The 17545-nt window shown below is 32.5% G+C and overlaps 1 protein-coding gene and 1 pseudogene across 4 annotated transcripts; one reads left to right on the top strand and one right to left on the bottom strand.

Moving 5' to 3' along the window:
- Positions 1–238: 238 nt before the first annotated feature.
- LOC110670381 (ubiquitin carboxyl-terminal hydrolase 4) lies at positions 239–5026 on the bottom strand. Of its 4 annotated transcripts, none has more exons than XM_021832416.2 (6): positions 4646–5026; positions 3665–3781; positions 2434–2532; positions 2114–2302; positions 1717–1898; positions 239–994 (listed from the first exon to the last, which is right to left on the bottom strand). In XM_021832416.2, the coding sequence occupies exons 1-6, from the start codon at positions 4760–4762 to the stop codon at positions 589–591; spliced, it is 1110 nt and encodes a 369-aa protein (XP_021688108.1). In that variant the 5' UTR covers positions 4763–5026; the 3' UTR covers positions 239–588. The 4 variants fall into 4 exon arrangements, with proteins under 4 accessions (XP_021688108.1, XP_021688109.2, XP_021688107.2 ...); XM_021832417.2 differs by having other exon boundaries at positions 2114–2245; positions 3650–3781; positions 4646–5024; XM_021832415.2 differs by having other exon boundaries at positions 3650–3781; positions 4646–5023.
- Positions 5027–6309: 1283 nt separating this feature from the next.
- Positions 6310–16363, top strand: LOC110670376 (50S ribosomal protein L29, chloroplastic-like; annotated as a pseudogene).
- Positions 16364–17545: the final 1182 nt, after the last annotated feature.

Genomic DNA, 17545 nt, shown 5'->3' with positions numbered 1-17545 from the left:
TGTCATCATCTTGAACTTGCTTGGCTTTACTAGCCATGCCACATATTTCAATGGCTTACAGAGCTTGGAAATGGGAATTCAGGTGCCAACTTTGCTCGAGACCTTGTAAAAATGCAGGTTGATAGCTTATGGAGAAATGGGATATTTTACTTAACATGCATAATTTGCTTCTGAATACCAAAATATCTCAATACTCAAGATACCAGACAGATTCAAATAGAATTCAGTCGTACGAGGATAGCTCCAAGCAATTCCAATTGGATTTCATTTCTAATGTTTGATTAAACATTCTCAACCATGAAGAATACAAGCGTCTGTGGATTTCTCTCACACCATATACACTGATCTTCTTTCTTCTTATTCTGAAAAAACAAAAGGACTGTGTGCTTCCACCATCCACTGTACATGGAAACAACCCAAGTATACATTTTTCACAACCCATATCATCTCAGATGTCCAAGTTTGAGAGCTATTCCCAGTGGTTGAAGGACAAAAGAAAAAGAAAAACAATAATAACAGAAAATAAGAAAAAGATAAGCCAGTCCAAATGATTAAAATGCCTACTTGTAAAACCAAAGCTCCCTCTTCTCAACTCTTGCTACTAGCGCCAAGGCTCTCGTAAAACAAGATGTACCCGTGATCTGTATTACTTGAATACTCCTGCGCAGACCCAAAAAATGTCTGCACAGCAGACTCATCAATCATCTCCACATTTTCGTCATCAAAAAATAGCCAGTGATTGTGGCTTTTCACAAGGCTGACATAATGTCCATGATTTGGCCCACTTCCAACGTGAACAACTACTGCAAATAATGAGTATTCAATATCTGCATCTTCCATTGTGTTACTCAGCTTCAGCTCAAGTGGGAAGACAACTCGATAAGATAGCTTCTTGTATCGACCCAGCTGCTCAATGTATTTGAACCTCTTCAGATGGATGACCAAGATGTGAGGGGGTTTCTTTATCTTCATCCTCTTCTGGGCTTCTTGCAAACTGCAAGGGAAACAGAAAGATTTAGCCCTTAGTTATAGAACACGATATGCATGCTCAGACACATTGGAGATGGAAATATTACAATCACTGCAATTAATAGTTCAGGTTCCAATAATCATTTAAAGATACAATCATTTTCAAAATGACCTAGTACAACCAACTACAACAAGTACCATGTAGAATACAATTAGATTGTTCCATTCTAGGGTTATTTTTATGTTGTAAATTTAAAAGGCCAACAGTGCGTTATGTCAAAAATTATATTTTTCATATTTAGAAGATGCACACAACAGAGCTGAGTACTAACAGTGGTAACCTGTTAGTCGTCTTACATTTAATAGCAGTTACACCCTCCCCTTAAAAATTTTTCAATGTACCAAAGAAAAAGGAAAAAGAAAGAGAGAGAGAAACAGGATCTCATATGGTTTGTGCTAATTCAACCCCTCAAGGAATCATATCCATATATAACTTAGGAATGTTAAAGTGAAACACCAATTATTTCAAGATTATCTCATTTGCTAGTTTCCAAAGAAATCAATAAAGGGTCCCAGAGAATGAAACCAAAGCTTAAATAATTCCTGGCAAAACACTGAGTATATTACATAACAGCAATAAAACGTTCATTTCATACAACTAACAAATATATATATATATATATATATATATATATATATATATATATATAACAACAAACAGAAGCCAATTAAACAAAAAATACCTACCTGCAGCACTTGTCACAGAAAAACTTATCCTCTGCGTTCAAAGTCTCTGTGGAACTAAAATTTTTCAAACAACTTGTTATTGAACTATTCTGTTCAATATCAAGGCTCAAGTCGAAAAATGTTTCATCTCTTGCTGTAACTGTCTCACACTGCAGACATCTTGTCTCATTGGTGAGAATCCCCTGATCCAAGTATGAATGAGAAATCATGAGATGCTGGCTTTTTATTTATTTATTTGGCTGGTTAGAGAGAGGGGAAAGGGGAAGGCAAGGTGGTGGTGCCCCATAAGTAAATTATCACCACTATCCATATGTATATGCAAGGAACTAACACTACACAGATAATTTACACAAGAAAAATATTAAATGAGAATATATAAATTGCCGATGAAAGTCACCTGAAAATTTTTGTGCACCCAAGTCACCAAAGGCTCCTTTGAAACACCATTTGCTTGAGCATTATTTGGCCCATTTGCAATCTTTTCAGGTGGGGATGAAGTTTCTGGATCACTTTTTGCAGCTTGAGCCTCCTTCTCCAGTATGTCAACAAGTTCATTTAGCAAAAAATTTAAAAATTCATGAGCATCCTGCATGAAGAATATGCATGAAAAATATATAGATAAATATTTACTGATCTATAAAGTTTTGTTACTGTAGTGTAAATGTATATGTCAAACTGATCTCTCTATTCATCAATCAGTTACAAATGAACATGTACCTGGTGCATATAGCTACGGAAAAGCTCATTTTGTTTTTTCAATCTCTGTACGAAACGCTTTGGAGCAATTACACCTGTTTTCTTCTTCTGCGAACTTATCTAAACACAAGAATAACCAACAGTTGGCTCCAGCACCACAACTGAAATAATAAACAACTACTATATACATGTTCTGTGACAGGAAAATCTTTTTTGCTCCCTTCTCCAGTGAGTAGGTGAAAGGCACATAGTTGCACAGCACTAAACATGCAAATTAAACACCACGTAAGCAGTTACTTTTTCATAAAAATTATGAAAATTCAACTATGAACATAATAATAATGTTTAATAACTGAAAGAGAGTGCTTTAAATGAAATTAACTTAGGAAATTATACACATTCCCATAATACATTACTTTGTTGTACAAAAGTACAACAGTAACATCCAATAACATTATCAAATCCATTGGCAGTAAATACCAAGGATAAGTGACTAAAATAATATTGATAAACACCTTGCATTGGCTTGTTCAATTCAATGTCTTAAGGAGACAACATTTAATTTAATGCTAAGTGGAGGTAGATCTAACAAAAAGGAAAACCCATATTTATTGTTATCTGATGCTATCTATGCAAGAAAGAAAACCTCAAAAAGCACATGATAGGAAACAGCATTTAATTACATGTATTCCATGAAACAGAAAATACTAAGAGAGTACACAAATACCAGGAATTCAAACACAGCACATTGTCTTAGATTTTTTTTTTTTTGCCTCTTTTTTCTGCACAACAAATATGAAGGATGGACAAAGGATTTGTCACTAAAAATGGTTCAAAGGAAAAATACTAAAGTCCTAGTATTTATGTCCTAATAAGAATCACTCTTAATCCTTGTACATGAGTCTCTATCCCATCTTTTGAGATAAAGAGTTAAATGAATCATTTATGAAAATGTCATTTCATAGAAGCACATCACTCCAACAATCCGGAAAAAAAAAACATGAAAAATAAATAAGTAAAGGCATGTGCAGATAGAGGTAATAAGAAAGAAATTAAATACATTAAACATTTACAAATAAAAAGAATTCTAACTGTTCACATATCCATATTGCAACAGAATTATATAGCAAAAGAACTTATGGAAACCTGAAGCAGAAAGTTATGAGCAATACGGGAAAAAAAATTACACAGTGAATCTCGCTTGATTTGATACCCAAAGTATCATTCAAACATTTACCTGTGGAGTTATTACCTGCGTAAATAGGTCTGCTAAACATGTCAAGAGATTCTCTTCGGCATCCCCAGTATTTTTATTAGTAGCATAATATTCTAGTAATTGTTCTCGAAATGGTACACAAAAGTAAAGTGCCTGCATAATAATGGTAAAAAGAAAAGTTAAGGCTTGATGAAGTGAATACAATTTCAAAAGTGAATGCGATTTCAACATAGTTGACGAGAATCCTTTCAACATTCACAGTGAAATAAAATCCAGTGACTTCAAATCACATTGAAAGACCATCTTCAAGCACGTGATATGTACCTAAATAATGACGATAATATTGGAGTATATTTGAGAAACTGACAATATTGATTATTAATAACATGCCAAAATTTTTAACAGAACATTGAGAACTGAGAGAATAATAAATCTTTCAATGTAAAAACAAAATCAAGAATTTGAAAAAACATGCACCAGCAAGTACACAGAGTTCAATGAACAAGATAACATCTTTATGCACTACCCAGAGTAAATACATATGATTTGTAACTAAGAGCTCTAAATCTAATTCAACCAATTCAATTGCTAATATCACACTGGAAAAACTTGATGTCCATTTACAAAATTTTAAAATCTAAGTCAACCAATTTAACAGCTAAAACCAATTACAAGAATCCCTAAATACTTTTACTGCACACTTAACTTTAATCCGTTATACATAGCTTAAGCTTAAAATAAACACACTTACCAAGTTTAAACGTCCATTAATAAACTACCAAGAATCCCAAACTAAAAAAACGTTTGTAAATGAAAATCTTCCTTGCTGTATCAAGTTGAATCATAATTCTTTGTAATTAATGTTACATAACAATCAATTCAAAAGGTCAACATTTCACAAACAAGCTCAAAAAGATCAGATAAAACTAACAGATACAATAAGCAAAAAGAATAATAAACATAATGATAAGTATAACAATAAAATCAAGGGATTGAAATCGAAATAAGAAGATGAACCTGCAAGACGCTATTACAGTAGCAAGTGTTGCCAAAATTCTCAAGGCCAAAGTATCGCTCGCCCTCAGGGAACTGGTCGCCAAGAGCTTTCTCGAGTTTGGAGCCTGCAGCACCCATTAGTGCATCTATTGACTAGACTCAGATCTCTGTCTGTCCCTGGTCCGATTCAACTCAGCGATTCAATAATTTCCATAAACAACTCCTCTCGGCCAGACCGTATCAGTGTCTCTGCAACGGCTATGTGTTGGATTGCTGTTAGCGTTTTGCTCTGAGAATTTTGCAGGTAATGGAAGGAGACGAGGGTTTGTTTTGCTTTGAGAGAGCCAAACCAAGAAAATGAAAAATGAACAAGGGAAAGAATTTTCTGTCTTTGCTTTTTTTAATATATACATATAAGGAATGATATTAATTATTTAAAATAAAATAAGGAACACCATAGTTTTTGCTGTTACCACTCCGCGGTCACGTGCACCAACCACCAAATTGATATCATAAACTGTTGGTTAATTAATGAAACAAAAAGTGTGAGCTATTAGTTTCTTATTTTTTATTTTTTTAATAAAAAATTCTTACTTTTTATTTTTTTTATTTTCATAAATTTTTTTTATTACATATCAATTATAAATAAATGATAAAAATAAAAAGAAATATTAGAATCATGAAAAAAGAATTTCTACTACTGATTAAATATTAGAGTAACTTATTAGGAGCGTTTGATTTAGTTATATATTTTTTATTTTTAATTTAAAATATATTTATTAATTTATATATTAATATATAAATAATTAATTAATTATCTAATATAATAATATAAAAATAATTTTTAAGTAATTTAAATATTTAGTTGAAAAATATTTTAAAATAATTTAATTTATTAAATTGATATATGATATATAATCGAGTATTATAATTATTAAAATAAGAAATTATTGATTTTTTTAAAAAATTACTAGGATAATAAGTGGATAAACTATCATTACAATATATCATTTTATAATTTATGATTTATTTTAAGAAATTTTTTAAATTATAAGTTAAATTAATTATTAATTTATTTATGACTTTTTATTTATAAATTATTTATAATTTTCTATATATAAATAAGTGTGATTGGCTTATTAGTTAAATTAAATAATCTATTTTTTTTATTTTTTAGGTATATTAATGAAAAAGCTTTGAATTTAAATTTTTTAATATTAATTTTAAAATTAATTATTTTTAGAATAAAAAAAATTATCTCTTATCTTATAACTCATTAATTATTATTTAATTTATTAAGTTTACATTGAACGAGAAAATAGAGTTTTGTTCCTCAAAATTTGAAATTAATTATTTGTATAGAAGTCAAAATTTTTGCATAATAGCATTTATAATTAGCTTTAATTGTAATTTAATTAGCCTTTTTCACTGATAAAAGTTGGGGAAAATTTGAAGGGTTGGCAATCCTATGCTGTTTTATGTTTTTTTTTTTTTTCTTGTCATTCTAAATTTGAGGAAAAATAAATTGACTTTAATAAAAAATAATATTTTTAAAATAATAAATGTATAGAACCTTATTTTTATGGGATAGTAATTTTATAATACAAGAAATAAAAAAAAATTAAATTTTAATAATTCTTTAGAAATCTTTGTCAAGTATTCTTCGTTATCTACTTCGGCTGGAGATGTTGAACATTTTCGCACAGAGAAAGCCAGGGATGTTGAACATTTTCGCCACAACTGTCCCCCCAAAGCCCTTATCTACATTCCCCAAATCCAATTTCTCCAGCATCCAAATACGCCACCTATGTTACCTTCCGATTCGGGTACCTGCCGAAATGACGCGGTAGTTTTCTGGAAACTCACTTCCCTCTGTAGTAATGATGGCGAAGAGGGAAGAAGAAATGAAGGAAATCAGGGCTATGTCCACCGAGCAAATTAATGAAGATATGGTTGAACTTAAAAGTGAACTTTCATTCTTCGGCATCAGAAATCGGCACGCAATGAGTTCAAGTCTAGCGAGTTTCGCCGCATGTACAAAAGGGTATGTTTCCGCTTTTCCCATTTGTATGTTTCCTTGCTTTTGTCATTTAAAATTTGTTAAATGGAAAAAATCTGTTCTGGGTTTAATTTTCTCTGAGACATCTCTAAGATCATTAATGGCAGCAAGAGTGGTTGTTGACAAAGAGAGAGAAGGAAGTAGGAATTGATGGGCTCTTCCATAAAATTTCAATTTTTTTTTTTCCTTTTGTATGTGTGTGGAAGGTCTAGGCAACTGCATTGCGTGGTGCCATTTTTGAAATGATTTCCATTGGACTGATAATCATAGTAATGTGAACACTTCTTGCAATTTATGTACAGGGGATTGGTAATTTAGGTGGGAGATGCTTTTTGGCTTTTGATGGTGTGTTTTGCCATTTTGGTGTTTTGAGCTTTAGTTGAGTTTCTATACGGTTAGTTGTCAAATTTTGATGTTGATTTTGTTGAACTTGAGAGAAAAGGAGGCATCAACCATTGAATGTTGATTTTGTTGGTAACAGATTGCTCGTATGATTACCGTTAAACGGGAAAGAGAGATTGATGAGGGGATCAACAAGAGGTAGTCAAGAAAGTTTGATCGGCAATGAAAGAAAAGCATTGTTGTGTGAAAATTCATATCTATTTATTATTTTTTATTGTTTTATTTTAATTAGCTAACAATAATTTAATATATTTATAAAAAATATATATATTTTATTAGATAGTCTACTTATTTATTTTTAGAGATATATATATATATTATTTTTAAAACTTAATATATATCTGTAATCTGAACAACCCCAGTTCAATAATAACTCTTATTTCATTCTACACCTAATAGGATTCTTAAAATATATATATACCCTAATAATCTCTTTTCTAAACTTTGCTCTCAAAACCTATTTGTCACCTCCTTTTCCTACCAAATACTCTCAATAGGTATTTTCATAATCTTTTATTTATTGTTATACGTATGTATATAAATAATCTGATGTGCGCAGATAATTCCTAAATTTTTATTTCTCAATTCATCACCTTTGATTATGTTTTTAATTTTTTCTCCTTAAACCGTTACAACTACTCTATAAATTTAATTTTCTTTTCTTTGACTATCGGTACTGAATTTGGTTGATCATAATTACTGTGAGACGATATCTTTAAATTTAGATTATATATATATATATATATATATATATATATATATATATATATATATATAAAAGTTATTTTATTTTATTATTATTTAATATTTTTCTTTTATATTTTGGGTATGTAGGAGATTCAAATATTTAATTAGTCAGTTGAAATTGTCTCTCTTCCATTGAAAATAACTATTGTCTTGGAAGTTCCAAGTGAGTGGTAATTATAGTACATGACACTATTTTACTCCATTCTAAAATTTCTTAGCATTAAGTTTGTTATTAAATGAAATTTTAAATCAATATTTCAATAATTATTTTACATGTGATTTCCTGAAGTTTTGTTTTATTATTGAATTCTATTTCGACTTTGATTAAATAATTGATTTTGTCAACTATCTCTGCATTAGACCCATTAGAATTCTGGGAACAGGCTTTTAATGTATTTATATTAATTGATATTTGACTATAAGATTTACCGATGTGTTACTGAATTGATTTGAGATTGATTTGATTTTATTGACTCTCTGAAACTATTGAAATACACTATTGGAATCATACTATCAGTTATTATTTGTTATCTGAAAATTTTTATTGATTTTGATTGATTTGTACAAATTGATTTTCTATTTTGAATTGGTACCGCCCGATTCTGCTTTACATTATCCGGCCCGTGTGGACTATCACGGTATTAGGTTGCATTGTCGAGTTATGCATCATTGCAGTTTATGGTTTGCATTAGTATCATATGCATTGATATCTGTGAAGGAGAAGGAAGGTATCTGATATCTGGTAGCGTGCTTACCATCTGAATTTGGTGATGTGGGGTATCATCACCCTGGTGCACTGTACCATAAAATTTTTATCGAATGAATTTCTTTTATATTTATGTTTTTATGAAGTTATTTTATTAATGATTTTTGACAGCATGAGCATGATTTTATTGAATAAAAAAAATTATTGTGAAATTAATCAAGCGCCTGTCTGTTCCTATTCTGTTGTGTGCTATAATTATCATTCACTGAGCATCTAGCTCAAACCACGTTTTCTCTGTCTGTTATCTGTTTTAGATCGGTAGAATTCTGCAGCTAATCCAAATATTCAGTCCATTTTCTGAAGAGGGACAACTTTGATTTGTTCTCATGGTATGCCCGAATTTATATTTTCTCGGGCTAATAATTAGTTTAGTTTATTGAACAGTTTAAGTTTTTATTGAAATCTGTAGAGACTCCGCAGTTTACCTATGAGATATTTATGATGTTTATTCAGTATTTTGTTTATTTGGATTTTGTCTATTTTTGGGATTAGTAAGTGACAATATATTCATTCAAGATACTCTGATAAGGCTTGCATAATTTAAGAATACTTAAATTATGCGCCGGTCACGATTCAGAATTTTGGGTCGTGACAAAGTTGGTATCAGAGCACCTAGTTGAGGTCTAATAAACTTGTGGAGCATAGGATCCTTAACGTCTTTTCAGTTTATCATTGCTTCAGATATCTGTGTCCTTCGTACTTTTTCGCCTGTCTTAATTTGGCTCACATTTTCAAATTTAATGCTTGTTTATTAAAATGAATAGGTGCCTGGGTCTATTAGACGTAAGAGGAGAACTAAGGCCAAGGGTCTTAATGGTGCAAACCTTGATCCAATAGGGGAGGTACCACCTCAAACTATTAATCAGACATCTGAACAGATGCCTATGGCTAAGACTGGGGCACAACCATTCCAATTAGCTACTGCAGCTCAAGCACCTAGGGCTGGTCAAGTTACTGTGGTAGATCTGGTAGTGGGATTGCATGCAGTGAATCGTGCTGTTAATACTGTATCTGAGTACCTTACAACTCAACCACAACAACCAGTGGTTGGCTCTACTTCAGCATCAGCTCAGGATAGGGCTCGATTCCTTGACTCTACAGATTTTCTCAAGCTAAAACCAAAGGAGTTCACTGGAGAGGATGCATTAGCTGATCCCTTAGATTTTCTAGATGACATGGAGAGATGTTATGACACTATGGGTTGCAGTAGTGCTAGGATGGTGATGTTGGTAGGAAATCAGCTTAAGGGAGTTACTCGTGAGTGGTATATCTCTAAGAAGAATGGGCGACTCGAAGGTTCTATCCTCTGGCCTGAGTTTCACTCTCTCTTCTTAGAGCGATTTCTCCCTCCTAGTGTTCAAGAGGCTAAGGCTTTGGAGTTTGAAACCTTGAAGCAAGGTAAAATGACAGTTACAGAGTATGAGATGAAGTTTACCAAATTATCCCGTTTTGGTAAACACTTGATTCCAAATGAGAAGAAGAAGGCTCGCAGGTTTGAAAGGGGCTTACGAGACAGGCTAATTGATCGTGTAGCTCCTTTACGACTACCTAAATATGAGGAGGTGGTTGATCGGGCTAGACAGATGTAGATGTATGATGATAAACGTTGGGCTCATGAGCAGTGCAAGCGATTTAAGAAAGATAGTCAAGGTAATCAATTTAACAGAGGACAGAGTCATCAGGGTTCTTATCAGGATAATAAACAGGGTTCTCGCCACTGATTGGCAATAGGGCACATCAATCTGGAGTTGGTCAGGGACGTGAGCAGAGGACACATGCAGGGAATGCTCGGTATAACTAGATTAGCACTGAGCCTATTACCACTCTTTGTCATATTGTGGTAAGCCACATAAGGGCACTTGTCATTGGGTCACTGGAGCATGCTTTGGTTGTGGACAGCTGGGACACCATAGACAGGACTGTCCTACTCTGATCAAGCAACACATTCTGCTCCCTCTCAGGTTCAACCAGTTTCACAGTATAGTGGTAGAAATCAGGGTTTTGGTGGTCGTGGACAGGGTGGTAGAGGTTCTGGTGGTAGAGGATTTGCTCAAACTCAGGGACAGACATCTGGTGGTAGAGGTCAAGCTAGAGTTTTTGCTTTGACTCAGTAGGATGCTCAAGCATCTAATGCAGTAGTGACAGGTACACTTCCTATTTGCTCATTTGATGCTAGAGTACTGTTTGATCCTGGTTCCAGTCACTCCTTTGTTTCTCCATACTTTTCCATGAGATTTAGTACACCACCTACTTTGTTAGAATATCCTTTATCTGTATCAACACCTATGGGGGATGCAATAGACACTGATATGGTGTATAAGGGATGTATAGTTCACATTGGAGATAGGGAATTAGCTGTAGATCTTGTTTCTTTGGATATGTTTGAGTTTGATGTGATTTTAGGCATGGATTGGTTAGCCACTTATCACGTTTCATTGGATAGTCATAATAAAGTTGTACTCTTTAAAATTCCTGGGGAGGCAGAATTTCAATTTCAAGGAGATCACAGTATGGCCTCTAGGAATCTTATCTCTGTAGTGAGTGCTAGACGATTATTGCGAAAGAGGTGTAAAGGGTATCTAGTTTATGTTAGAGATGTTCAGGTAGAAGGTGCAGGTTTGGATAATGTTGCAGTGGTTAAGGACTTTCCTGATGTGTTTCCAGAAGATTTATCAGGTTTACCCCCGGAGCGAGAGGTAGAGTTTGGCATAGACTTAGTTCCTGGAACTGAGCCCATATCTATGCCACCTTATCGTAAGGCACCCGCAGAACTTAAGGAGTTGAAGGAGCAACTACAGGACCTACTAGATAAGGGATTTATTAGCCCTAGTGTTTCTCCATGGGGTGCTCCTGTGTTATTTGTACGAAAGAATGATGGGTCTTTGAGAATGTGCATTGATTATAGGCAATTGAATAAGGTAACTGTGCGTAATAAGTATCCTCTTCCACGCATAGATGACCTGTTTGACCAACTTCAAGGTGCAAAGTATTTTTCCAAGATTGATCTTCGATCTGGGTATCATCAATTGAGGGTCAAGAAAGAAGACATACTCAAGACAGCCTTTAGGACTAGGTATGGACACTATGAATTTCTTGTAATGTCTTTTGGTCTTACCAATGCTTTGGCCGCTTTTATGGATCTCATGAACAGAGTTTTCAAGCCTTTCTTAGATCAATTTGTTATAGTGTTCATCGATGACATTCTAGTGTACTCAAAGAGTAAGGAGGAGCATGAGTAGCATTTGAGAATTGTCCTTCAGACCTTACGAGAACACAAGCTATATGCCAAGTTCTCAAAATGTGAGTTTTGGCTAGATAGTGTGGCCTTCCTAGGCCATACAGTATCTAAGGATGGGGTGTGCATTGATAAGAAGAAAGTTGAGGCAGTGCTTCATTGGCCTAGACCCACAACTGTGTCAGAGATTCGTAGTTTCTTGGGTTTAGCATGGTATTATAGACGGTTTGTTCAAGACTTCTCTCGTATTGCAGCACCTTTAACTAAGTTGACACAGAAGAATATGAAATTTCAGTGGTCTGAGGCTTGTGAAAAAAGTTTTCAGGAGCTTAAGACTCGTTTAACTCTGACAAAGATGTTAGCCCTTCCATCTGGATCAGGGGGTTATGTAGTATATTGTGATGCTTCTAGGATTGGTTTAGGATGTGTTTTGATGCAGCATGGACGGGTTATTGCATATGCTTCTCGTCAGTTGAAAAGGCACGAGCAGAATTATCCAACTCATGATTTGGAAATGGCTGCAGTAATTTTTTCTTTGAAAATCTGGAGGCACTATCTGTATGGTGAGACTTGTGAAATTTTCACTGACCACAAAAGTCTCAAATACATATTTGACCAACATGAACTTAATCTTAGGCAAAGGAGATGGGTAGAATTGCTGAAGGATTATGATTGCACCATACAGTATCACCCTGGAAAAGCTAATGTGGTGGCTGATGCTCTAAGCAGGAAGTCTTCTGGTAGTTTAGCCCATATATCTACCAAGATGAGGCCTTTGATTGGTGAATTACATGAGTTGCTAGATCAGGGATTAGAGTTTGAAATCATAACTAGATCATTCTTAGCACATTTTCGAGTTAGGCCTATCTTGATTGATCGAATTAAGGTGGCTCAAAAGAGGAATTCTCAGCTGTGTGAGATTATAGATAATATTCATCAAGGCCAAGCTCAAGGATTCATGTTGAATGATGATGGAGTTCTTCATTATGGCACTAGACTTTGTGTCCCCAATGTTGATGAGTTGAGAAGAGAAATCATGGAGGAGGCACACCATTCTGCTTACACAGTACACTTAGGTTCAACTAAGATGTACAGTGATTTAAGGGAGCATTATTGGTGGGGTGGCATGAAGAAAGATATTGCAGACTTTGTTGCTAAATGTTTGACTTGTCAGCAGGTTAAGGCAAAACATCAGAGACCATCTGGGTTACTTCAGCCATTGCCTATTCCCGAGTGGAAGTGGGAGCATATTGCCATGGACTTTGTTGTGGGTTTACCTAGTACACGAGGTGGTTACAATGCAATATGGGTGATAGTGGACAGATTAACAAAATCTGCTCATTTCCTTCCTGTGAAGACTACATATGACTTTGCTAAACTTGCACAGTTGTATATAAACAAGATTGTTAGTCTTCATGGAGTTCCAGTTTCCATTGTCTCTGATGGTGGTACTCAGTTTACTTCTCGATTTTGGAAGAAATTCCAATAAGCTTTAGGAACACGAGTAGACTTTAGTACTGCTTTTCACGCTTAGACGGATGGACAGTCAGAAAGGACCATACAGATATTAGAGGACATGCTTCGTGCATGCGTTATGGATTTTGGTGGCTGTTGGGATCATCATTTGCCTTTAGTATAGTTTGCTTATAATAACAGTTATCAGGCGAGTATAGAGATGGCTCCATATGAGGCATTATATGGTCGAAAGTGTAGGTCACTGGTTTGTTGGGATGAAGTTGGAGAAAGAAGGCTTACTAGACCAGAGTTGATACAATTAACTTCAGAGAAGGTTCGACTAATTCGTGATCGACTTTTGACTACTCAAAGTCGACAGAGAAGTTATGCTGACCCTAAGCGTAAAGATGTAGAATTTATGATTGGTGATCATGTATTTCTGAGAGTTTTCCCTATGAAAGGAATCATGAGGTTTGGGAAGAAAGGGAAGCTTAGCCCTCGTTTTGTTGGTCCATTTGAAATTTTGGAGAGAATTGGAGCAGTTGCTTACCGTTTAGCCCTTCCATCTGGTTTTGCACATGTACATCCAGTTTTCCATATTTCTATGCTTAGAAAGTATGTACCAGATCCATCTCATGTTTTACAACCTCAAACCATGCAATTTAGGGATGATATGTCATATGAGGAACAACCAGTAAAGATTTTAGATCGACAAATTAGGAAACTCCGGTCTAAGGAAGTGGCTTTGGTCAAAGTCTTGTGGCATAATCACTCAAGTAGTGAGGCCACATAGGAGGCAGAATCTGAAATGTGAGCCAAATATTCTCACTTATTTGATTCTTCAGGTTAGAATTTTGTCTATTCAAATTCGGGGACCGAATTTTTTTTAAGGGGGAAAGTATGTGAAAATCCATATACATTTATTATTTATTATTATTTTATTTTAATTAGCTAACAATAATTTAATATATTTATAAAAAAATATATATTTTTTATTAGATGGTCTACTTATTTATTTTTAGATATATATATATATTATTTTTGAAACTTAATATATATCTGCAATCTGAACAACCCAGTTCAATAATAACTCTTATCCCATTCTACACCTAATAGGACTCTTGAAATATATATATACCCTAATCATCTCTTCTGCTAAACTTTGCTCTCAAAACCTGTTTGTCACCTCCTTTTCCTACCAAATACTCTCAACAGGTATTTTCATAATCTTTTCTTTATTGTTATATGTATATATATAAATAATCTGATGTGCACAGATAATTCCTAAATTTTTATTTTTCAATTAATCACCTTTGATTATGTTTTTAAAATAAAAATTCTCGTTCTTCGTTCAATAACAGGTGAATTTGATTTTATTTTCTCTCCTTAAACCGTTACAACTACTCTATAAATTTATTTTTCTTCTCTTTGACTATCGGTACTGAATTTGGTTGATCATAATTACTGTGAGACGATATCTTTAAATTTAGATTATATATATATATATATATAAGTTATTTTATTTTATTATTATTTAATATTTTTCTTTTATATTTTGGGTATGTAGGAGATTCAAATATTCAATCAGTCAGTTGAAATTGTCTCTCTTCCATTGAAAATAACTATTGTCTTGGAAGTTCCAGGTGAGTGGTAATTATAGTACATGACACCGTTTTACTCCCTTTTAAAATTTCTTAGCATTAAGTTTGTTATTAAATGAAATTTTAAATCAATATTTCAATAATTATTTTACATGTGATTTCCTGAAGTTTTGTTTTATTATTGAATTCTATTTCGATTTTGATTAAATAATTAATTTTGTCAATTATCTCTGCATTAGACCCATTAGAATTCTGGGAACAGGCCTTTAATGTATTTATATTAATTGATATTTGACTATAAAATTTACCGATGTGTTACTGAATTGATTTGAGATTGATTTGATTTTATTGACTCTCTGAAACTATTGAAATACACTATTGAAATTATGCTATCAGTTATTATTTGCTATCTGAAAATTTTTATTGATTTTGATTGATTTGTACAAATTGATTTTCTATTTTGAATTGGTACCTGTGCCCAGTATCTGTTTCTGTTATCTGGCCCCGCCGTATGGACTATCACGGTATTAGGTTGCATTGTCGAGTCATGCATCATTGCAGTTTATGGTTTGCATTAGTATCATATGCATTGATATCTGTGAAGGAGGAGGAAGGTATCTGATATCTGGTAGCGTGCTTACCATCTGGCCTTTGGTGATGTGGGGTATCATCACCCTGGTGCACTGTACCATAAAATTTTTATGGAATGAATTTCTTTTATATTTATGTTTTTATGAAGTTATTTTATTAATGATTTTTGACAGCATGAGCATGATTTTATTGAATAGAAAAAATTATTGTGAAATTAATCAAGCGTCTGCCTGTTCCTATTCTGTTGTGTGCTATAATTATCATTCATTGAGCATTTAGCTCAAACCACGTTTTCTCTGTCTGTTATCTGTTTCAAATCGGTAGAATTCTGCAGCTGATCTAAATATTCAGTCCATTTTCTGAAGAGGGACAACTTTGATTTGTTCTCATGGTATACCCGAATTCATGTTTTCTCGGGCTAATAATTAGTTTAGTTTATTGAACAGTTTAAGTTTTTATTGAAATCTGTAAAGACTCCGCAGTTTACCTATGGGATATTTATGATATTTATTCAGCATTTTATTTATTTGGATTTTGTCTATTTTTGGGATTAGTAAGTGACAATATATTCATTCAAGATACTCTGATAAAACTTGCATAATTTAAGAATACTTAAATTATGCGCCGGTCACGATTCAGAATTTTGGGTCGTGACATGTTGTTAAGCCACCTCCATCTTTGAAGAAGTGGCAAGAGGAAGAGGCAGCTGCAGAAACTGAGAAATCTGCATAAGCCATATGCATATCTCAATGGACATATTGGAGTTTCATAACGTGACTGCTTCTTAGATCATTGATTAGGGTATGTTTGGCTGTTGAAACTACTACTGTCGTTGAGAAAATCACTTTTTTAAATATACTAGTCAGAAAGTGTTAAAAAATAATTAAAAATTAAATTTAATCAGTTTTAATTATAAAAATACTAAAATAACAAAACTGTTTTTTTCAACAGCATCTAAAATGATGCTTTTATTCAGAAAAGCAGTTTTCAAACTGTTTTTCTCAACAATATTAAAAATATTACTTTTATTCAGAAAAGTAATTTCAGACTCTGAAATTCAATACCAAATAGGACCTTAATTTTTGTGTTAACCATTATAGGGGGTGAGAAGATATATATTGATAAAATTTGAGTCCTAGCTTGCAGCAGTGTGCATTTTTGATATGATTTAGGGTTCGTCTAGAAAATGAAATCGAATTGAAATTTTGATATATTCTTGATTTGGTTTCTTATTATTTCGATTTCAATTCGATATGATTTTTCGTTTTTTTGTTTCAGTTTGGTTCCGATAATAATTTATATAATTATTTTCTTAAAAAAATCATATTTGATTAGTGTTTTAATTTTAAATTATACATAATATATTATATAATATGTCTTTAAGTTATTATAAATCATATAATTTTCAACTATAATGTACATATATAATTTAAGATTAAGTATACTATATAATATAGTAATATAAGAATATCATATAATATACATTTTAATTATTTATTAATTATGTAATATTTAACTATATGATACAAATATAATTATGAATTAATATATATAGTATAATAATATTTTTATAATTAAGAATTATAAGGTAATTTAATATATTTATAATTAAAATTATTAAAATATATAAAAATAAAATATAAAATTAGATTATATTTAATTTAATATAATTATATTAAAAATATATAATATATCTGAAAAAAATATAAAAAAAATATATGTACAAGTTTAGTTTTCAGTTCGATTCCAGTTTGATTTCGATATGATTTTAATTCGATTCTGGGTGAAGAATTAAAATCGAATCAAAACATCAAAATAATTTCAATTCGATATAATTTCTATCGGTTTGGTATGATTCTTTGGTTCGATTCAGAACCTTGAGAACTATGCATAGCCTTACTAGCTTCCACATATTTTTGCATATAATTAGATTGAATAAAAATATTAAAATCATGTTAAAATAATTTTTATGATTTTTTATTTACTAAAAATAAAATAATTTGTGTTACAAAATTATAGATTATAATATAAAAAATATAAAAATTTAATCAAACTTTATTTGTTA

The sequence above is a fragment of the Hevea brasiliensis genome, chromosome 7 (assembly GCF_030052815.1).
Source record: "Hevea brasiliensis isolate MT/VB/25A 57/8 chromosome 7, ASM3005281v1, whole genome shotgun sequence".
Classification (NCBI taxonomy): Eukaryota; Viridiplantae; Streptophyta; class Magnoliopsida; order Malpighiales; family Euphorbiaceae; genus Hevea; species Hevea brasiliensis.
The sequence above is the reverse complement of the archived record's forward strand: the minus strand, read 5'-3'. Positions and strand labels throughout refer to the sequence as shown.

Coding starts and splice junctions, on each gene's coding strand:
- LOC110670381 (XM_021832415.2), bottom strand. CDS start 4,762: ATGGGTGCTGCAGGCTCCAAACTCGAGAAAGCTCTTGGCGACCAGTTC. Junction 3,782..4,645: donor ACTGTAATAGCGTCTTGCAG/GTTCATCTTCTT, acceptor ATTATTATGCAG/GCACTTTACTTTTGTGTACC. Junction 1,899..2,113: donor GGGTGCACAAAAATTTTCAG/GTGACTTTCATC, acceptor TACTTGGATCAG/GGGATTCTCACCAATGAGAC.